This window comes from Oncorhynchus tshawytscha, linkage group LG26 (assembly GCF_018296145.1).
Source record: "Oncorhynchus tshawytscha isolate Ot180627B linkage group LG26, Otsh_v2.0, whole genome shotgun sequence".
Classification (NCBI taxonomy): domain Eukaryota; kingdom Metazoa; phylum Chordata; class Actinopteri; order Salmoniformes; family Salmonidae; genus Oncorhynchus; species Oncorhynchus tshawytscha.
The window spans coordinates 14,074,561-14,097,588 of NC_056454.1; the positions used below are offsets into that span (position 1 = coordinate 14,074,561).

Genomic DNA, 23,028 nt, shown 5'->3' on the forward strand with positions numbered 1-23,028 from the left:
TTTATAACGGACGATGTTTTTCACTTATGTTCAGCCTAAAACCATATTAAAATAAAAAGGATATCAGACACGTTTTTCCTGGTCTCCCACAATGCAAAGTTTTATTTAGTCTCCTGAATTTGCGCCAGGCTGTGACGAATCGATGTCTGTCACTCTGTTTAAATAAATAAAAAATTGGAACATTTAATTAACTAGGCAAGTCATTTAAGAACAAATTCTTATTTACAATGACCCCTGCCAAACCCGAACGACGCAGGGCCAATTGTGCGCCGCCCTATGGAACTCCCAATCACGGCTGGATGTGATACAGCCTGGATTCGTATCAGGGACTGTAGTGGCGCCTCTTGAACTGAGATGCAGTGCCTTAAACCACTGGGCCACTCTGGAGCCCATTAAAAAATATATCGACCTCTGTAGGGCAGGCAAAGCCTGTATCAACATTAGAAAGAAAAAAAGGTAAACATTTTGGTCGAGTTTATATCAAATCAAATGTTATTATTATTGGTCACGTACACATATTTCGCAGATGTTACATTTCGCAGATGTTACCTCGAGTGTAATGCTTATGTTCCTAGCTATGCAGTAATAGCTACCTAGCAATACAAAAAACTACACGCAAATCACAAAATTAAAAGAAAGAAATTAAGAAATGTTTGAACAAGCAGTGCCAGAGTCCGAAATATATCTATATGATGGTGTGCATAGACATTATAGACAGTATATGGATAGAAAAGCAGTAGTTATATAGGATGAGCATTTACTAGAATACAGTATGTAGTGTGTAAAACAGTATGAAAACATTATTCAAGTGTTCAATGACTATGTACATAGGGCAGCAGTCTTTAAGGTGCAGGGTTTAGTAGCAGGATAGTAACAGTGACTAAAGTTCAGGGCAGGGTACTTGGCAGAAGCTGGCTAGTGGTGACTACTTAACAGTCTGATGACCTGGAGATAGAAGCTCTTTTTCACTCTCTCGGTCCCAGCTTTGATGCACCTATGCTGCTTCCTCCTAGACGGTAGCAGGGCAAAAAGGCTGTGGCTTGGTTGGTTAAGGTCATATCTGCATCAACATACATGTTAAGAAATCATGGTTTATTCTTTTATTTAACCTTTATTTAATTAGGCAAGTCCGTTAAGAACAAATTCTTATTCATAATGACGGCCTACCAAAACGCAAAAGGCCTCCTTTGGGGACGGGGGATTAAAAATAAAAAAATATAGGACAAAACACACATCACGACAAGAGAGACACCACAACACTACATAAAGAGACACCTAAAGACAACAACATAGCAGCAGCTCAACATGGTAGCAGCACAATACATGGTACAAATATTATTTGTCACAGACAACAGCACAAAGGCAAGAAGGTGGAGACAACAATACATCACACAAAGCAGCCACAACTGTCAGTAAGAGTGTCCATGATTGAGTCTATGAATGAAGAGATGGAGATAAAACTGTCCAGTTTGAGTGTTTTTTGCAGCTCATTCCAGTCGCTAGCTGCAGCAAACTGAAAAGAGGAGCGACCCAGGGAAGTGTGTGCTTTGGGGACCTTAACAGAATGTGACTGGTTTATCATAGTACCAGCTATGTCCCTGGAGGTTGACTGTAAAAAGGGCCTGTTAACTATTTTCCATTTTCATTAGGTATCCCAGTGCTCTTACTGGAGCGTCTGGTTGATATTTTTTCAGTTGGTAAAAGTAAGAGCAACATTTTTAATTTTGGGCACCCGAGCCAAGAAGTGTTTGAACTATTTCAGACAGCACACCTGATTCAACTGGTCAACTACTTGATTAGTTAATCAGGTGTGGCAGTTCAGAGCTACAAAATAATTGTGAAATGTCTGGGTGTTCTTGAGGAGAGGTTTGAGAACCACTTATCTTAGGGTTATGGTTAGAATCCAAAATTACTTTTAATAATAAACAATAATAATTACACATCTAGTAATGTTTTACTTTACTATTGGAAACCCATTGCTGTTGCAATGTCCAATTAACCCACCAGAGAATCACTGAATGGGAAAATTATGTAATAAATCAGTAAATGGATCCCGGTAGTTCGACTTGTGCGTTTGCGGGAGAACACTATCCTCAGAGGTGGATAGAATGGCTGATATTTAACTAATACAAGTAATAGCCTGTGGAAAATGTACACACAATCGTCCTGTAAACAACTTTGTGTAACATGCCTTCAATGCTGCCTGAGGAAGACTCTACAGTATAAGTTGAATTGTGTTGCAGTTGTGTGTCCTGATGTACAATGCTGCTCTGTTCCTATGTATTCTTTTGTAAATATTTTCTGTTAATAATTCACAACAGTTTATTGCAGCGTTTAAATCACTCGTTGCCGTAGCAGTTGAATGATTTATGATGGTATTTCAAAGACATCTCTGTCTGTCTGTCTGTCTGTCTGTCTGTCTGTCTGTCTGTCTGTCTGTCTGTCTGTCTGTCTGTGTCTCTGTCTGTGTCTCTCTCTGTCTCTCTCTCACTCACTCACTCACTCACTCACTCACTCACTCACTCACTCACTCACTCACTCACTCACTCACTCACTCACTCACTCACTCACTCACTCTCTCTCTCACACACACACTCGGTGCTGTAGTTATGGCCGAGGGAGCAGCTGTTCCTGTTGTTCCAGATAGACCTCATCCACAGCAGTGCGGTGCTGGTGATCCAGCACCTCCAAAGCAACTACAGTTCCTTGACTTAATGACCTCTGTGGATGACCCTCGTCACATATTTTCTCTCGATTTCCCTCTGTGGTTCCAACTTAGCCAGATTGTCTGCACCAAGATGATATTTTGGGCAGTTATTGGAGACTGTTTCCACCTAATTTTTTACACTTGTGCTGCCATAACTAGTAAAGGGAGGGGGAGAATGCATGTAAGTTATGTAACAGTATCCTTATAGATGCTTATAAAATCATCATTTTTTTCTGTTTAGGGGACACGTCTTGTTATATAAATGTTAATCTGACTGTCTCTTGTTTATAGGATTCTGTTTGGCCAGTGGCCATACTAGTGGGTGCAGGAAACTGTCTTTTACCGGAATAATTCACTTCCTCAGCTGTAGCAGTTCCACATTACCTGTGAAACAGGAACAGGTCAGTGAAATTTCCGGTCTGTCAATCATTACGATAATAAATTCTAGAGATTGAAGGAAACTCAATCATTACATTTTCAGTTCTTAGATAGTTCTAAGTAATGGCTTACAAAATGGCACAACTGTCTGATATATTGTTGTGTGAACTTGAATTTTATCTTCGTGAATGTCCTTCTTGTATGATAGATAAACAGTGTTTATTTGTATTTATACGATGGGTGGGTCTAAACCTGAATGCTGATTGGTTAAAAGTGTATTCCAGCCGGTGTCTATTCCACAAGTTACCACCGGCGAAATCTATGAATGCCTATTTACTCTGTTCCATCTGACTCCGCAATCCACTGTCTCATCAGCCCAGCCAAGCAATTTATTATCTTGATCTCCACTATAAAAAGCATCTAGACATTATCTCACATTACTTTTAGACTAACATTTAGTTTTCAACAGCGGAGATTTGTATAAACCTTGCTGTCTGTCTCTCCGACATTTGCAAAACTGTTTTCAAAATTCAAATTCGATCTCCAGCTGTCCCATAGTAATGAACGTGAAGGGGTCGGAATGAGACAGACAGGCAGGCAGCGTTTCTCAGCCAGTCGAAATCATGAATTGTTTCAATCATTTTTATGGATATATACAAAGAAATGTCAATTGAAAAAAGGTACAACGAAACACAGTGCAGCTAGTTTGCAGTCTTTACAGCTTAGACAAATGCAAATGCAGATACTGTTGTTATTCTGGCTGCACTGTTTGACGTGACTGTAAGTTAGCCGTAGTTGGCTAGCTAGCAAGCAAGGGATAAGAAACGTTGCCAGCCAGTATGGAACATTTAGAACAAACGACTGGGTCGTTTCCTTTTCCAAAATGTTGGTAACCCGTTGTATAAAAGTGATAATGCCCTCGAAGCCGGTGTTTGGAGGATATTGACTTCGTCTCGGGCCTAACAAACACCCGTGCCAATATTTCCTCCAAACACCAGCTTCTCAGACATTATCACTTAAAGGCAGTCCTCCCAGTCATGCCATGAACTCTTCGATTGTCTGGTATATAATGATCACATCAGCACTCAACTTTACCAGAGGCCTTTATGGCAGCTCAACTCTGGGATGCCAGAGGTAGGCACATCTATAAGCATGTTATTTTTATATTGCCTTGTGAAAGAATGTACACTGTGTGTATAAAACTCATGCTCTTTCTATGACATAGACTCACTAGGTGAATCCAGGTGAAAGCCACAATCCCTTATTGAGGTCACTTGTTCAATCCACTTCAATCAGTGTAAATGAAGGGGAGGAGACAAGTTATAGAAGGATTTTTAAGCCTTTAGACAATTGAGACATGGATTGTGTATGTGTGCCATTAAGAGAGTGGAAGGGCATAATGTTTTTTACACTCATTGTATATGGCCATAGATATCAATTAGGTATACTCAGCCTTGTCTAAGCGTAGTAAGTTGGTGGTCTGTTGATATCCCTGTAGTGGTGTGGGGGCTGTGGTTTGGGTGGGGTTATAGCCTGCCTGGTTGGCCCTGTCTGGGGGTATCGTCGGACAGGGCCACAGTGTCCCCTGACCCACCCCTGTCTCAGTCTCCAGTATCTATGCTGCAATAGTCTATGTGCCGGGGGGCTAGGGTCAGTCTGTTATATCTGGTGTAATGATCCTGTCTTATCTGGTGTCCTGTGTGAATTTAAGTATGCTCCCTCTAATTCTCTCTCTCTCTCTCTCCCTCCCCTCCCGGAGGACCTGAGCCCTAGGACCTCACCTCAGGACTACCTGGCTTGATGACTCCTGGCTGTCCATAGTCCACCTGGTCGTACTGCTGCTCCAGTTTCAACTGTTCTGCCTGCGGCTAGGGAACCCTGACCTGTTCACCGGACGTGCTGTTTTCAACTCTCTCTCTCTCTCTCTCTCTACCGCACCTGATGTCTCGCGACCTCTGAATGCTCAGCTATGAAAAGACAACTGACATTTACTCCCGAGGTACTGACCTGTTGCGCCCTCTATGTGACTATTATTTGACCCTGCTGGTCATCTATGAACGTTTGATCATCTTGAAAAACAATCTGGCCTTAAATGGCCATAATCACCCCCCCCCCTCCTAGCCACCGTGCTTCTACATCTGGATTGCTTGCTGTTTGGGGTTTTAGGCTGGGTTTCTGTATAGCACTTTGTGACATCTGCTAATGTGAAAAGTGCTTTATAAATACATTTGATTGACTAATCTCTTGGCAATTGGAGTTTGTAGAGTACATTGTTTGTGAAAGATCCTGGTTCTACTTTAGGCCTACTTATACCAAACAGTATGTACAATGACCTGGTGGTTTGTGAAGGGCGCGTCAGCACTTAGTACACAATTGTGTTCGGCATTTCAAGACGGCAGATTAATGATAAACTACAGCTTCATCCAGAGGTCACATAATAAATATTTCAGAGAGAATTCAGACTCCAGAGAATTGTACCTTATACATACAATTCATCCTTCATGTATTCTGTTAGATATCCATCAAGTAGATGGTTCAATGTCTTTTTTTTTTCATCAAGGAAAAGGACAGAAATAAATGAGATGCAACAAAGGGCAACAGAAAAAAACATTGCCTGATGTTATCCGTTGTTTAGGGTTGCAGCACACCCTATCAGCATTACACTATCACTTTCTCAAGGACGACACTAGTTACGTTCCCCAGTGTACGTAGCTTTCCTTTCAAAGAACTGCATTTTTAAACTAATGGATCTGTATGAATGAAATAAAATTAATCATCCGTTCTGAAATTGATTTTTTAATTTGACAAAAGATCAAGCATTAAACACTAAACATTCAGTTTGTCAAAGGTTAATGAAAGAAAATGTATTTTTCTGTAAACAAATGAATGCAAATAAATATTTAAATCTGCGACAGATCATATGATTCATACCAATAATTGTAACCTTCTTGAGCAAAAACATACATTGGACTACAAATTACTTCAATGAATTACTTTAAAGGTTCCATCTGTTTTGCAAAAATAAAACCTAATTGATCTCTATGGCCATATGTGAGTGTAAAAAACATTATGCCCTTCCACCCTCTTAACGGCACACATGCACAATCCATGTCTCAATTGTCTAAAGGCTTAAAAATCTTTCTTTAACCTGTCTCCTTGCCTTCATCTACACTGATTGAAGTGGATTTAAAAAATGACATCAATAAAGGATTATAGATTTCACCTGGATTCACCTGGTCAGTCTATGACATGGAAAGAGCAGGTGTTCCTAATGTTTTGTACACTCAGTGTATAATATCATATAAAAAAAACTCAAGCCATTAAGTAAATAAATACTATATCAAGCAAATATAGCCTTTCCCCCCCATGGACTTTTATGTTTTTTTCCATAGTTACTCTTTCAAAAATGTCACATTTATGCACTTTGGTTAGTGACAAACTCCATTTCCTCATAAAGCATCCCCTCTATAGAAAATGTGCATCTACTCAGGTTTAGCTGATCGGAGCCCCTGTTGTGACTAGTTTGTAGTAGGCAGCCCTCTTAGCCATGAGCTCCTCATGTGTCCCCCTTTCTATGACAGCACCTTGGGACATGACGGCTATGATATCTGCCGTCTGGATGGTAGACAGTCTGTGGGCAATGACAATGCAGGTGCGTCCACGTCTGGCCTCATCCAAAGCCGCCTGCACTGTCTGTAGTTGGAAAACACAATGTTAAAAATAAGTTCAGTTGAGTGTGTTTTCATCATAAGGACATCCTATATTCTCTCTGATGTAATACAGTACATGGCATGCTAGGAAAATATCTAAGCAAATGCATCATTGTGCTGTGGATAGAGTGATTCATCTGATAGAAAGGATAATCAAGAGGTGATATCTATATATATACTGAACAAAAATTAAATTGCAACATGTAAAGTGTTTCATGAGCTGAAATAAAAGATCCCAGAAATCTTCCATATGCAGAGAAAGTGTATTTCTCTCAAATGTTGTGAAAACATTAGTTGACATCCCTTTTAGTGAGCATTTCTCCTTTGCCAAGATTATCCATCCATCCACCTTACATGTGTGGCATATCAAGAAGCTGATTAAACAGCATGATCATTACACAGGTGCAGCTTATGCTGGGGACAATAAATGGCCACTCTAAAATGTGCAATTTTGTCACACAACACAATGCCACAGACATCTCAAGTTGAGGGAACGTGCAATTGCCATACTGATTGCAGGAAGGTCCACCAGAGCTGTTGACAGATAATTTATTGTTAATTTCTCTACCATTTGGCCTCCTCCAATGTTGTTTTAGAGAATTTGGCAGTACGTCCAACCGGCCTCACAACTGCAGACCACGTGTAACCACGCCAGCCCATGACCTCCAAATCTGGCTTCTTCACCTGCGGAATTGTCTGAGACCAGCCACCCGGGCAGCTGATGAAACTGTGGGTTTGCACAACCAAAGAATTTCTGCACAAACTGTGCAGAAACCCATTGTCGTGCCATTGAGACCCATTGTCGTGCCATCCATCTGCCGCCATTACCTTATGTTTCAGCATGATAATGCACGGCCCCATGTTGCAAGAATCTGTACACAATTCCGACTTACCAGACATGTCACCCATTTAGCATGTTTGAGATAGTCTGGATCGATGTGTATGACAGCGTGCTCCAGTTCCTACCCATATCCAACAACTTGGCACAGCCATTGAAGACGAGTGGGAAAACATTCCAGAATCAACAGCCTGATCAACTCTATGCGAAAGGAGATGTGTCACGCTGCATGAGGCAAATGGTTGTCACACCAGATACGGACTGGTTTTCTCATCCACGCCCCCTACTTTTTTTTTAGGTATATGTGACCAACAGATGCATATCTGTATTCCTAGTAATGTGAAATCCATACATTAGGGCCTAATGAATGTATTTAAATTGACTGATTTCTGTTTATGAACTGTAACTCAATATAACCTTTGCAATTGTGGCATGTTGCGTTTATATTTTTGTTCAGTGTACATTGGTCTGGTCTATGGGTACCTTTTCACTCTCTGTGTCCAACGCAGAGGTGGCCTCATCCAGAAGCAGGATCTTAGGGTTCCTGACTATTGCCCGAGCGATGGCGATGCGTTGTTTTTGCCCTCTGGAGAGCTGGGAGCCCTGGGCGCCAACTGGAGTCTCATATTTCTGAGTCAAAGATAACACAGGAATGTCTAGTACACTACTTACAATATGAAGAGAACAGTACCAGGAAGAAAATATCATGTTCCGCCACAATAACATTTCATTTTTTGACATTCTTCACAGTATAAAGGGAAGTGGGATGGTATGACAGAAGTATTGCAAAGATAGTACAATTTCAGTTCCTTTACTCACATCTGGCAGAGTCATCACAAAGTCATGGAGATAAGCTTTCTTTGCAGCATCAACAATCTCCTCCATGCTCATCCTCCTGGTGTTATCGCCATACTGTATGTTTTCAGCAATACTGCAGTCAAACAGCACGGGCTCTTGGGAGACGATGCCAATCTGAGCCCTCAGGAAGGGCACGTTGACAGTGTGTGATGGACGGCCATCGATCAACTGAAATGGGAACAAGAAAGTGTTTATTTTTAAATACAAAGAATAGTAATAGACTATGGCAGGCAGTGTGGGTATACTTGATCAATTGTACCTGTGATTCCATCTACACTGAGTGTACAAAACATTAAGAACACCTGCTCTTTCCATGACATAGGCTGACCAGGTGAAAGCTATGTCACTTGTTAAATCCACTTCAATCAGTGTAGATGAAGGGGAGGAGACAGGTTAAAGAAGGATTTTTAAGCCTTGAGGCAATTGAGACATGGATTGTGTATGTGTGCCATTCAGAGGGTGAATGTGCAAGACAAAAAATGTAAGTGCCTTTGAACGGGGTATGGTAGTAGGTGCCAGGCGCACAGGTTTGTGTGAAGAACTGCAACGCTACTGGGTTTTCCACACTCAACAGTTTCCTGTGTGTATCAAGGTGTTCCTAATGTTCGGTAAACTCAGTGTACATGGCAGATAAGGTAAAGCACAGGAGGTTGTTGGAACCTTAATTGGGGTGGACGGGCTTGTGGTAACGGCTGGAGCGGAATTAGTGGAATGGTCAAATACATCAAACACATGGTTTCCATTTAAAAATATATATATTTTTACGCCATTTAATTTGCAAGCCATTGTTATGAGCCATCCTCCCATCAGCAGCCTCCACTGAGGTCAGGGAAATGAAGTTGGGTCTGCTCTGGGGACTCACCACTCTGCCCTCATCTGGATCATAGAACCTCTCCAATAGCTGCACACTAGTGCTCTTCCCGCAGCCGCTACAGCCCACAAAGGCCAGGGTCTGGCCCGGTTTCACAGACACCAGTAGTCCATTTAGCACCTGGATGTCAGGCCGGGTTGGGTATGTGAACTTGCAGTTGATGAATTCTAACTCCCCTTTGAAATCATCCTGGAAAGAGGGCATTATTACACACCAACATGTTTGATGCCAATGTGAATAATGATCATTTTCCACTTGTACTGAAAATGTCTGATTGAATAAACAATCATGTTTTTCTCACCCATTTCTCCCCGTCTATCTGACTCATGCTGATTTTGGGGACTCGGTCCAACAGTTTAAAGAACTGGGCAGCTGCAATCTTGGCTTTGGCATAATCTGGGGTGAATGAGGAAGCTTTTCCCAGCGCCGTCCCACTGATCACAATGGCAGAGATCACTCTGGGGATATGCACAACACATTGGCATTTGCTTGACAACACAGTAAGCTTTCAGGACAGTTTACAGCTTAAATGGGTATGGTTTTGAAAATGTACAGTAAACATGATGATGACCTACATGCAGTATTGTCATTCACAGGTTTTCTGTACGTCACTGGAAACACTACATGCACAACATTCAGAAAAACAAACAAATGTACCTGAAGACCACCAGGTAGTGTAATCTTTCAGAGCTGACCAGATAGCCTCCATATCTAAAGGAGGCGGCGTACGCCATAAAGATAACACACTGAGCAAAGGCAAAACAGATGCCGTAGATGTTTGCCTTCTTCTTGGCAGACTTATACGGAGCCTCCAGCTGCTGCTCATAGGTCTCCACAAATGTGCTCTCCTTGCACAGCCCTGCGATGGTCCTGATGTTGGCTAGAGCCTCGCTGGACACCTGTGTGAGAGAAGGCAGATTGTCAAGTCTCTAAATCACTATACAGTGAATAGCACTCTCTGGACCAGCGGCCTCGGACGAGGTCCGTTCATTTGACAGAAATGTTCTAACAATCCATTTAGGGACCATTATTGAATTATCTTTAAATCAAACCAAATGTGCCGAATACAACAGTGAAATGCTTACTTACAAGCCCTTAACCAACAAGGCAGTTTTAAGAAAAATAAGTGTTAAGTAAAATACAGACAAGTAAAACATTTTTTCAAAAGTAACAAATAGTTAAAGAGCAGCAGTAAAATAACAATATCGAGGCTATATACGAGGGGTACCAGTACAGAGTCAATGTCCGGGGGCACCGGTTAGTCGAGGTAATTCAGGCAACATGTACATGTAGATAGAGTTAAAGTGACTATGCATAGATAATAAACAGAGACTAGCAGCAGCGTAAAGGGGGGGGGGGGATGCATATATTCTGGGTAGCCATTTGATTAGCTGCTCAGGAGTCTTATGGCTTGGGGGTAGAAGCTGTTAAGAATCCTTTTGGACCTAGACTTAGCGCGGTACTGATGGTACTGCTTGCCGTGTGGTAGCAGAGAGAACAGTCTATGACTGCCAATTTTTAGTGCCTTCCTGTGACACCACCTGGTATAGAGGTCCTGGATACTGTACTGTACTGTACTGTACTGTACTGTACTGGGCCATACTCGCACTAACCTTGCGGTCGGAGGCCGAGCAGTTGCTATACCATGCAGTGATGCAACCAGTCAGAATGCTCTTGATGGTGCAGCTGTAGAACCTTTTGAGGATCTGAGGACCCATGCTACATTTTTTCAGTTTCCTGAGGGGGAATAGGCTTTGTCATGCATTCTTCGCGACTGTCTTGGTGTGTTTTGACCATGATCATTTGTTGGTGATGTGGACACCAAGGAACTTGATGCGCTCAACCTGCTCCACTACTGCCCCACGATGAGAATGGGGGCATGCTCGGTCCTCCTTTTCCTGTAGTCCACAATCATCTCCTTTCTCTTGATCACGTTGAGGGAGAGGTTGTTGTCCTGGCACCACACAGCCAGCTCTCTGACCTCCTCCCTATAGGCTGTCTCATCACTGTCTGTGATCAGGCCTACCACTGTTGTGTCATCTGCAAACTTAATGATGGTATTGGAATCGTGCCTAGCCATGTAGTCATGAGTGAACAGGGAGTACAGGAGGGGACTGAGTACACACCCCTGAAGGGCCCCCGTTTTTGAGGATCAGCGCGGCGGATGTGTTGTTAGCTACCCTTACCACCTGGTGGGCGGCCCATCAGAAATCCAGGAATCAGTTGCAGAGGGAGGTGTTTAGTCCCAGGGTCCTTAGCTTAGTGATGAGCTCTGAGGGCACTATGGTGTTGAACGATGAGCTGTCAATGAATAGAATTGTCACGTAGATGTTCCTTTTGTCCAGGTGGAAAAGGGAAGTGTGGAGTGCAATAGAGATTGCATGATCTGTAGATCTGTTTGGGCAGTATGCAAATTGGAGTGGGCCTAGGGTTTCTGGGATAATGGTGTTGAAAAGCACTTCATGGATACAGATGTGAGTGTTACGGGTCGCTAGTCATTTAGGAAGGTTACCTTGGTGTTCTTAGACACAGGGACTATGCTGGTCTGCTTGAAACATGTTGGTATTACAGACTCAGTCAGGTACAGATTGAAAATGTCATTGAAGACACTTGCCAGTAGACATCTTGGTAATCCATCTGGCCCTGCGGCCTTGTGTATATTGACCTGTTTAAAGGTCTTTCTCACATTGGCTACGGAGAGCGTGATCACACAGTTGTCCGGAACAGATGATGCTCTCATGCATGTTTCAGTGTTACTTGCCAAGAAGAGAGCATATAATTAATTTATCTTGTCTGGTAGGCTTGTGTCACTGCGTAGCTCGTGGTTGTGCTTCTCTTTGTAGTCTGTAATAGTTTACATGCCCTGCCACATCCGACAAGCGTTGAGCCGGTGTAGTATAATTCAATCTTAGTCCTGTACTGACGCTTTGCCTGTTTGATGGTTCGTCACAGGGCATAGCGGGATCTTTTATAAGCTTCCCGAGGGGCTTAGTGGTCTAAGGCACTTTATCTCAGTGCTTGAGGCGGCACTACAGACACCCTGGTTCAAATCCAGGCTGTATCACAACCAGCCATGATTGGGAGTCCCATAGGGCAGCACACAATTGGCACAGTGTCGTCCCAGTTTGGCTGGTGTAGACTGTCATTGTAAACAAGACTTTATTCTTAACTGACTTGCCTGGTTAAATAAAGATTAAATATATATTTTTTTTTTCAGTCCCACTCTTTGAAAGCGGCAGCTCTACCCTTTAGCTCAGTGCGTATGTTGCCATGGCTTCTGGTTTGGGTATGTACATACTGTCACGCCCTGATCTGTTTCACCTGTCCTTGTGGTTGTCTCCACCTCCTCCAGGTGTCGCTTATTTTCCCCAGTCTATTTATCCCTGTGTTTCCTGTCTCTCTGTGCCAGTTTGTCTTGTATTTTTGTCAAGTCAACCAGAGTGGTTTTCACCATACTCCTTTTGCTATTCTCTTTTTGATAGTCTTCCCGGTTTTGACCCCTGCCTGACTCTGGACTACTTTCCTGTCTGCCTGATCATCCTGCCGGCCTTTTACCTTGATTCTGCTAGCCCTTTGGTACCTTTGAACTCTGAACTGGTTTTGACCCTTTTTCCTGTCCACGACATTCTCTTGCCTTACCCTATTGGATTATTAAATATTGTAAGACTCCAACCATCTGCCTCCTGTGTCTGCATCTGGGTCTCGCCTTATGTCATGATACATACAGTCACCGTGGGGACGGCGTCATTGATGCACTTATTGATGAAGCCAGTGACTGATGTGGTGTCCTCCTCAATGCCATCGGAAAAATCCCAGAACTTATTCCAGTCCTGTAGCTTAGCATTTGCTTCATCTGACCACTTTTTTAATTGACCGAGTCACTGGTGCTTCCTGCTTTAGTTTTTGCTTGTAAACAGAAATATAATTATGGTCAGATTTGCCAAATGGAGGGCGAGGGAGAGCTTTGTACGCGTCTCTGTGTGTGGAGTAAAGGTGGTCTAGAGTTTTTTTCCCCTCTGATTGCACATTTAACATACTGGTGGAAATGAGGTAAATGGATTTTAGTTTCCCTGCATTAAAATCTCCGGCCACTAGGAGCGTTTTCCTTTTTGCTTATGGCCGTATACAGCTCATTGAGTGCGGTTTTAGTGCCAGCATCGGTTTGTGGTGTTACCGATAATGGAGTGTTTAACTCACCTGTCCTGCTGCTTCCATTGCCTTCTTATCCTCGTTTGCGAAACCTGTCAGCATTTTGGCTTGGAAGACCCCAGACAAGCCAATAAGTGGTAAAAAGCAAACCACTACCAAGCTTAACTTCCAGCTAAAGGAGAACGCAATGATGAAAGACGCTCCGATGTTGGTCAAGGAGTTCACAATCATCCCAATCTGCGATCCAGTTGCCTGCAGTGAAAATACTATTAATTCTCCAAGCTCATTTCATAAACAGAAATATATACAGTGTGACACAAGGAAATATTTCAAAACTACCCCTTTGGATCATCTCATAATTGGTTAGAAATGGTTCTAATGGGTTCCACGGTATGTGTCCCTGACACTCACCCCCTGGACCATGGAGGCGTCGGTGGCCAGCCTGGTGGTGAGAGCTCCAGGGCTGTTCCTGGGGTCATCAAACCAGCCTACCTCCTGTTTCAACATGGCCTGGAAGCCCACCTTCCTTAGCCTGCGGGTCAGGAGCTCCCCAGACTTTCCAAATGCATAGCCCTTAAACAGAACAACAGTGTTCACACACATTACTAGGGCCAATCGTCTGAATCACAGGAGGCTGCTGAGGGGAGAATGGATCATAAGAATGGCCGGAACGGAGCAAATGGAAAGGCATCAAACATCTGAAAACCATGTATTTGACACCATTCCACTCATACCGCTCCGGGTCATTACCACAAGCCGGTTCTCCCCAATTAAGGTGCCACCAACCTCCTGTGGTCTGAATGTTAGCATCTTACTATGGAATGTAACAGCTTGATGTGCAGTACAATATAGCCACCTGTAAGAACTGAGAGAAGAAACTTGTCACCGCCACAGCGCAGAACAGGATACATATTCCATTGATCTGCGCTCTCTGTTCATCCAAGTCACGTATAGAGAACGTCTGCAAATCAAAACAGCGATATGGATGGAATGAAATACATGTAATGGAACAGCAACACCTATAAGTAATCACTACCAGCCCAGTTAATATGAAACTACATTATAAACATAGGCTTGATATGTACATAATCCATAGCCTCTCACCCCAAGGATCTGGCTGAATAAGATAGCATAGATTGGATTGACGGAGCCGTTGATGGCAGCTCCTATAGATCCCAATAGCATGTAGGGCCACTCTGACTTGTTGTACTTCAGGATTCGAGCCACTGGTGCTGGCTCCACACGTTCCTCTGCTTCCTCCTTGGACTGCTGTGGGAATATACTGTATGAGGGACACTCATTTCTCTCAGAAATTAGAAGCAGGGGAAATTGAATAAAGTACATTAATACAAAACTGATAATACAAGGCTGCTTATAGAATGACCTCAATACCTTTGACCTTTGAGGTTCCATCTCGTTTTCCATTATGGCAAGGAATTTGTCTGATTTAATTCGGATACTGCCAGTTATGGCATCAGGGATGAGTTCGTTTGACAGCTGGGTGTGAGATCGCAGGCGAAGAGATTGCCTTTAGGAGAAAGAGTGAATTACAAAGGCTTTTACAAATTAGCTTTGCTGAATCATTGTTAATCATAAGCAGTGTCACAAGCCTGTTCTGACACGTCCTTTAGTTTTACCTCAACCCAGATTCGTAGCTTCCTCGACTGAAACTCTGAAGGATTTCTTCCTCAATGGTTTCATTGTCCGGACCTAAAATTTAAAATGAACATGATATTTTTATCCATACAGACAGACTCTATCAAACGTGAACAATGAATCATTATGAATGGCTCTTTATGTCAGACCTACCTGTGTTTGTTTTGACACTGGGCATGTCATTTCCTTGGTTCTGAAGTGTAACGAGAGTAAAGTAGACCCCCTTCTTTTCTAGAAGATCATTGTGTGTACCGCTTTCCACTGCCCTTCCGTGCTCAAAGCCAATAATGACATCAGCATTGCGGATAGTGGAGAGGCGGTGGGCGATGGTAATGGTTGTCCTGCCCATCCGAGCCTTCAATCACAAGACATGATCCGTTTTGTAGTTGAAGTAAACATTACAACATGGGTAGACCATGATTTAAAATTGGAACAAATATTCAAAGCACTGACTTTGTGGTGATATCATGATTGATCCATTTTGTCTAGGAGTCACCCACCTTGTCAAGCGCCTCTTGTACAATGGCCTCACTCTCGTTGTCCAGAGCCGAGGTAGCCATGTCCAGCAGCAGGATCCTGGGGTTGCGGATCAGAGCTCGGGCAATAGCGATCCTCTGCTTCTGTCCTCCACTCATCTGACCACCACCCTCACCCACCAGCGTGTCAAACCTCTGTATAACCACAGACAAACATTTTCTCATTTTGAAGTTTCAATGTGTTTCTTGTATGAGACAGTATCAGAGTGATGCACCATATTTATTTGCTAAAGGTGTTGCCTGTGGTACCTGCGGGAGGTCCATGATAAAGTTATAGGCGTTAGCCTCCTTGGTGGCCTGGATGATGTCGTCCATGGTGACCCCGGGTCTCCCGTAGCGGATGTTGTCAGCGATAGTCGTGGCGAACAGCACCGGCTCTTGCTCTACTATACCAATCAGGGAGCGAAGCCACTGGATGTTCAGGCTGCGGATGTCATGGCCATCCAAAGTCAACTATAAATGAGAAGCATTATGTGCATCAAACACAATAGCATCTTGTCCTGGGCTTTAGTCATGTGTCTTGTGTCCCAACCATATTGCTGTAATAATGTGATAGTAAACATAGGTGTATCTTCTGAGCCTCATTACCATTCCTTCCTTGGGGTTGTAGAATCGCTGAAAGAGTTGAACTGTGGTGCTCTTCCCTGATCCGCTTGGCCCAACAAAAGCTGTGGTTTCTCCTGCTCTGATCAGCATGCTCAAAGAATCTAAAATCTAAGTGAACAGATGGTGGTTGTACATTGAGATATATTTTGGGGATGATTTGAAGTTAAAGAAAGTGAGCGAAGAGTGTTTACCTTCACATCTGGCCTAGAGGGGTAGTTAAATGTGACGTTGTGGAATTCAATGTCACCCGTGACCTTGTCTAGTTTGTGGCCCTTCTCCGAGAAACAATCGATTTCTGGCTCCTGAAAGGGAACAGATTTTTAAAATACTTTATAACTGAAATGTAATTGTTCTTAGTTCATATATTTTCAAAAAATTCTGGCCTTACTCGATCAATGGTATCGAAGATGGTCTTGGCTGCAGCTCGACCTGAGGCGAAGGCTTCCAGGCATGGTGAGGCCTGACCCAGGTTCATAGCTGCCATGAGAACTCCAAAGAATACCTGGAGGCAAAAATACAAAGACATCCGTACATTTTCACCACTCCTATTATTACGTATTGGATACATATTTATTGTTTGATCATGTGAGTTGCCATACCTGGATGAGAGTACCAGGGGATAGCTCTTTGGTTTCGATGACCAGTTTTGAGCCATACCAGAATGCCAAAGCATAGCAGAGGAAGATGATACACCACAGGTATCCTTGAAACACTCCAATGATCGTCCCCTTTTTCACACCCCAGTTCTGAGCCTCAATAAGGTTTTTGTCATACCTGTTCAAATGTGAAATGCATATTTATAACACAAGTCAGCAGGGAAGGGAATGTTAATTTGACCAGTGTCTCACAGCAAGAAAATGATCCTGCGGCAACAGGAAATGTGAATGATTGTGTGCATTATAATTAATGGACATTTTTGTAAGGGTTGTTTTAAAGTGGAAATTACTTTTTGAAACCTTCAATACACTACAAGTTGGCATTTCCTATTTATTCCTATTTTCCTATTTTCTGCAACAGGGTGATCAAATTAAGATCCTACATCTGTACAGTATTTCAAGTTACCTTTCAACCTCCTTGTCCTCCCCTCCAAAGGCTGCCACTGTTCTGATGGATGACAGTACCTCATCAGCTACTGACCCTGCCTTGGCATAAGCCTGGAGCTCCCGACCTGTCAGTCTGGCAACAGCCTGAGGAGTGAATGAGTGGAGATGACAGACTGGTTTGTCTGGTTTATCTATAGTACCTTTCACACATCACAACATCACAGAGAATACAGAGGTGGTGTGAGACCTCACTAACAGACTCGGAGGCTGTTACAACAGAATGAGTGATCACCATCAAATAAAGTGATTTAATACATTGACTTCAACCCATCTCACCATGGCCATTAGTCCAGCTGCAAGTCCTATTAGTGGGCTTACTGCGATGACCACCAGGGTCAACTTCCATCCTCCGATGAACCCCACCATGAAGCCAAAGATGAAAGTGGAGATCCTCTCAATGAAGATAGACACCTGGTCAGCTATCGCATTGTTGATCTTGTTGATGTCGCTGAGGTGAGAGAACAAGTTCAATCACACAATTGTTGTGGTGTAAGGGTTATTTATAGAAACATCTTCCAAACATGCCCTCAATCATTCACACATCTCTGTAGAAAATAATCCATGGGTTTCGGTCTTACTCTGATATCCTGGTGTTTAATTCTCCAACTGAATTGCAGTCAAACCAGCCAATCTCCATTCGCATCACCTTCCTAAAGTAAGTCTTCCTGATTCTCTGGATCTGTCTGGCAGCAGCAGACACCCAGAGGGCGATCTACACAGAGCAGGATTGAATGCATGTTTAGAAATACCGGTTATAGATTAAGAAGGTTAAGAAGGATGCAAGACTCAATGGAGAGAAAGCACTTTGAGCAGGAAGTTTAACCCACTTACTTGGAAATAACTAACAATCAAGACTCCTAATCCAATACCAACATAGTAATATGCAAACATGGTCATCTGTGCTTCAATATCCACCCTGTAAAAAAAAATGGATGCTTAGCTATACTGTATATATATATATTTTTTTTTTGTAAACATTTTGGGATCCATAACCCATTCCATTCTAATCAGGACCTTCAGCATCAGCATGGCCAGTAATGTGATCGACATAGAAAACCTTGATGCAATGAGTCAAATATAGTCCACAATAGAAAAGTGTCAACTCACCCACAGAAGACCGTTGTGTTCTCTGCTATTTCAAATATGGAGCCATTGATCCAGGTGATGGTGTTGTTAATGCAGGTTTTGTTGGGGTCTGCCAGTTCTTGGACCTCTAGCTCGTATGCCACAAAGGTGTTCGTCATCATGCCATACACCAAGAGCATGAGAGGGGAGGCTGCCCCGTGGACTAGTGCACATAAGCCCCCCACTACCATCATCAGTGTGTCCTTCCATGTTGCAAATCGAAACTGGATCAAAAAGATAGGTTACATCCTTTTTTTTTCCAATAAAAGGAAATATATGGTGCAATCATAGCAAAAACAGTCATTATTAATCACAATTCATAATAATTCATAATATCTTAAGGATAAAAAATAAATACCAGTTGAAAGAATCCAACATCCAAGAGCTTTTCTTTTTTCTTTCCATCTCTGCAATCCAAATAATCAAATGAGAAAAGCTGTTGTATGGTAATGATCAAAGTTGATCTGATACTTTCATGACGATAGAAGTGTATAGCGGTATGATAGATATTATGCTAAGAAGAACCCAGTTACAATTGGAAGAGTTTTGTGAAAAGTACCCGTATAGGAAAAAAGTGTTGAAGAAAATAAACAAGATGTGGTCAAATTTAATTGGTGAGATTCATTCAACTGTGAATGAGGGCAATAATGCAAGGAATGGAATGTTGTTTATTTGAGTAGGAATCAAATGTTGTTATTCAGAAAGTAAATAAGAAGAAAAAGGAAGCTACTGTTATTTCAATTCCAATCAAAAACAGACACTTACCCTTTTTCATTCTCTGTTCAAAAAGAAAGGTCAAAGTTCAATTGAAACTTGAAGAAGAGATCTACAAAATGATGTAATTTCTTACTGGGGCATAATCATGTTAATCATGTTAACATTATGGTATTTGTGGTATAACAGGAAGAAATGGGACACTTACCTTCTTCTCTGTCTGGTTTTGTACGGCAATATTCTCTGTCTGTGTCCTCCTGTAGAGAAGTGACCTTTTTCAAGTAAATAGGATCCTTCATTTTTGTAGCTTTAACTCTGACAGGCACATCCTCACTGGGTCTAATGGGAGAGGGGTCATTTTAGCTCACAGTCTTCTTCACGAACATCCGCTAAAATACATTCACAGTCTGGAGTGAACTGTCTGTACTGCCATCCAAATGTAACTTCTATGGTAGCACATTTTGTGGGATAAAATTTCTAACAAAAAAAATCTTAACATCTCTGTAATTCATTGTTGTGTTGTCTACTTGTCATGACTATAGACGGTACAATACAGGGAATCAGGACTTTTGGACTATGAAGGACTTGATGACAAGTAGTCGTATCCTTGACAACACCATTAGAGCCATATAATAAGTCCTCTGTTACATAATATGGACAAAACATTTGATCATTGAAAGTCATATTATTGAATAGAAAAACCATAGAATGAATGGGATCTCTGTAAGAAAAAACATTGTTTAAAAGGAGCTACCCTGACAAATTCTGAAATGTTTAAAATATATATATATAAATATGTAAATGACAGTACATGGATGTAAAAACTAGCACACACAGAAAATATCAGTTTAGAGAGTTACCAACAAGTTCAACACATGCATGACTCATTTCTTATCAGAATAAAGAGCATTATTAGCATAATACACAAGAAAATGCAAACAAAATAATATGTAGAACATAGATATGGAAATATCCAACATATCTACCATGAAGATCCACTTCAGCTACGCAGAATAATCATTTCTCATATATGCTTTCCTCCCTATCTTACTATAGAATGAAGAGCAAACTATAGCATACCTGTTTTGTCTTCCTGTCAAGGACTCCTCTGATATCCTAGCCATTTGGTCACTACCAACAATAAAGAATCCCTCCTACCAGAGGAAATTCCTATCTTATTCTCAGTCTACGCCTTTCTCACTATCTCCCCTTCCATTAGACGGATAAGAGTTCAATCAGCATTATGTCTCTAACTAAGGAGCTTTTGTGAGGCAAAGGTACATTCATCCAATCAATGAGTCAATATAAGTTAATGTGTTTAACCATGCATTGATTAATATGCGCATTACTCCACACCTGTCTGACAATTTGTTATCTTAGAAAGATTCAGGTGTGCAGTATGTGCTGTATTTTTATAAATACATTTAAATAAACTTGAATACTGAAGTACATGGCTTGCATCAAATTCACCAAATATCTGAATTACATGTTTAAATATGCCTCTTGAATAATATGGAAGGAATGTTCAATGAGATGGAAAAGATGGATGCAGTAAACGTAAATTATATCAAGATTATTTCTATGTAAGTCAACAGTTGGATTGTTGAAAGAACTTATGTTCCAGTGATAGGTGTGGATCACCTGGATGTCAACAGCAGAACATCGTAAAAGTATTGTACTGACTGACCTAAGGTCGTTAGTCTGTACAGCTAATTCCCCCAGAGCCACCATGATAACATTCATTAATAACAGAATCACACCATAGAATCACACCATGGATAGTAAAATGAGTGTAATGACCTATTGGCCATTGGTCTCTAGAGCTGATTCACACAGAGAATATATAGTGCAACATCCATCAATCAGAGATACAGTGGGGAGAACAAGTATTCGATACAATGCTGGAAGACCCAGCCACGACCCATCTTCAATGCTCTTACTGAGGGAAGGAAGTTGTTGGCCAAGATCTCGCGATACATGGACCATCCATCCTCCCCTCAATACGGTGCAGTCGTCCTGTCCCCTTTGCAGAAAAGTATCCCCAAAGAATGATGTTTCCACCTCCATGCTTCACAGTTGGGATGGTGTTCTTGGGGTTGTACTCATCCTTCTTCTTCCTCCAAACACGGCGAGTGGAGTTTAGACCAAAAAGCTGTTTTTTTGTCTCATCAGACCACATGACCTTCTCCCATTCATCCTCTGGATCATCCAGATGGTCATTGGCAAACTTCAGACGGGCCTGGACATGCGCTGGCTTGAGCAGGGGGACCTTGCTTGCGCTGCAGGATTTTAATCCATGACGGCGTAGTGTGTTACTAATGGTTTTCTTTGAGACTGTGGTCCCAGCTCTCTTCAGGTCATTGACCAGGTCCTGCCGTGTAGTTCTGGGCTGATTCCTCACCTTCATCATGATCATTGATGCCCCACGAGGTGAGATCTTGCATGGAGCCCCAGACCGAGGGTGATTGACCGTCATCTTGAACTTCTTCCATTTTCTAATAATTGCACCAACAGTTGTTGCCTTCTCACCAAGTTGCTTGCCTATTGTCCTGTAGCCCATCCCAGCCTTGAGCAGGCATACAATTTTATCCCTGATGTCCTTACACAGCTCTCTGGTCTTGGCCATTGTGGAGAGGTTGGAGTCTGTTTGATTAAGTGTGTGGACAGGTGTCTTTTATACAGATTTGTAAGTAGGAAAACCTGCAAAATCGGCAGTGTATCAGATACTTGTTCTCCCCACTGTACATAGATACAATCAGAGATACATAACTCCCCAACCTTGGACCAAATTAGGCTAATGTTAGATTAATTTAGTTCTTATGTGTTCATTATACAATTCAATTAAAACACTCTGTCTGTTTCTAAGAATTTGTAAGGTTCTTGATTGCATAAAATGGACAGAGACCAGCCACCAAAATTAGCCAATAGCGTTTATTCTCGAGAGCGCTGGTCATAATACCATGTACATTGGTGTATATACCTCACATTTCATCATAAATGTCCCTCCTCCTCTCAGATACAATGGCAATATAGTTCACAAGCCTTCTCACATTGTCTGCCACCGGTTAAACAATCTACTACAAGCCAAAGGTCTCTCCACTCCCTGGGTGGGGACAGAATGTCCTGTAAGGAACACAGTATTCCAGCCGGTCCGACGATAGCTCCATTAGTTTCTAACAAGGAACAGAAAGTCCTTGTTCTAACTCTTGACTAAAACTACTAGTTATAGTTCTACGTTAAATGTATGATTTCTGGCAGCTGTCAGGATAGACAGGAATTTGTATTGCTTTAGAGACGGTTATTAATTACCATCTGTAACTGATGATGAGTCATATCAAGTGGGATCTTGAGAGGGTTTGTTTGAGATGGCCTGTAATAAAAACAGGACTGGTCATTGTGAGTCATTCCACTGGGTATCTCACAATGTAGCTAGAGTGATGACCCTGAATGAATAAGGGTAGTGATGCAAGATAGATCTATGATAATCATAGGCTATCATTATAGACAGATACCATCATGAAAACATTCTATACCAGCATACCCACCACACCTGAATGGTAGGCCAGTAGACTTGGTGCAGTAGGTGAACATTTCAACACTGTCATGTTTACACTTCATTAGTGTTTACATATATATTTCACTCATCAACATAAATAGGTTGCAAATCGAACATTTGAAATTAACGACTGGTTTTCATCTGTGGTTGAAGAGTAGTTACAGCTTTTATAACGTCCAGCAGATGGAGTACGTCGACCGTTCATTAAAAAAAAAAGTTAA

The 23,028-nt window shown here is 42.0% G+C and overlaps 1 protein-coding gene and 1 long non-coding RNA gene across 4 annotated transcripts; one reads left to right on the forward strand and one right to left on the reverse strand.

Moving 5' to 3' along the window:
- The first annotated feature begins 95 nt into the window (after window positions 1-95).
- On the forward strand, window positions 96-4,895 carry LOC112225211. Its single transcript, XR_002949550.2, has 3 exons — window positions 96-456; window positions 2,999-3,108; window positions 4,845-4,895. It is a non-coding gene; the product is annotated as an uncharacterized LOC112225211 (long non-coding RNA).
- Window positions 4,896-6,319: 1,424 nt separating this feature from the next.
- abcb11a (ATP-binding cassette, sub-family B (MDR/TAP), member 11a) lies at window positions 6,320-20,474 on the reverse strand. Of its 3 annotated transcripts, none has more exons than XM_024388942.2 (28): window positions 20,332-20,474; window positions 19,460-19,590; window positions 19,303-19,315; window positions 18,896-18,944; window positions 18,520-18,761; window positions 18,244-18,328; window positions 17,991-18,124; window positions 17,689-17,860; window positions 17,372-17,496; window positions 16,909-17,083; window positions 16,698-16,811; window positions 16,501-16,611; window positions 16,292-16,417; window positions 15,953-16,156; window positions 15,668-15,838; window positions 15,321-15,522; window positions 15,149-15,221; window positions 14,904-15,039; window positions 14,616-14,777; window positions 14,368-14,472; window positions 13,923-14,084; window positions 13,560-13,763; window positions 10,020-10,261; window positions 9,664-9,820; window positions 9,354-9,551; window positions 8,453-8,659; window positions 8,117-8,263; window positions 6,320-6,778 (listed from the first exon to the last, which is right to left on the reverse strand). In XM_024388942.2, the coding sequence occupies exons 1-28, from the start codon at window positions 20,373-20,375 to the stop codon at window positions 6,578-6,580; spliced, it is 4,092 nt and encodes a 1,363-aa protein (XP_024244710.1). In that variant the 5' UTR covers window positions 20,376-20,474; the 3' UTR covers window positions 6,320-6,577. The 3 variants fall into 3 exon arrangements, with proteins under 3 accessions (XP_024244710.1, XP_024244709.1, XP_024244712.1); XM_024388941.2 differs by having other exon boundaries at window positions 14,616-14,780; XM_024388944.2 differs by lacking the exon at window positions 20,332-20,474 and adding an exon at window positions 20,238-20,321 and having other exon boundaries at window positions 14,616-14,780.
- Between the last annotated feature and the right edge of the window lie 2,554 nt (window positions 20,475-23,028).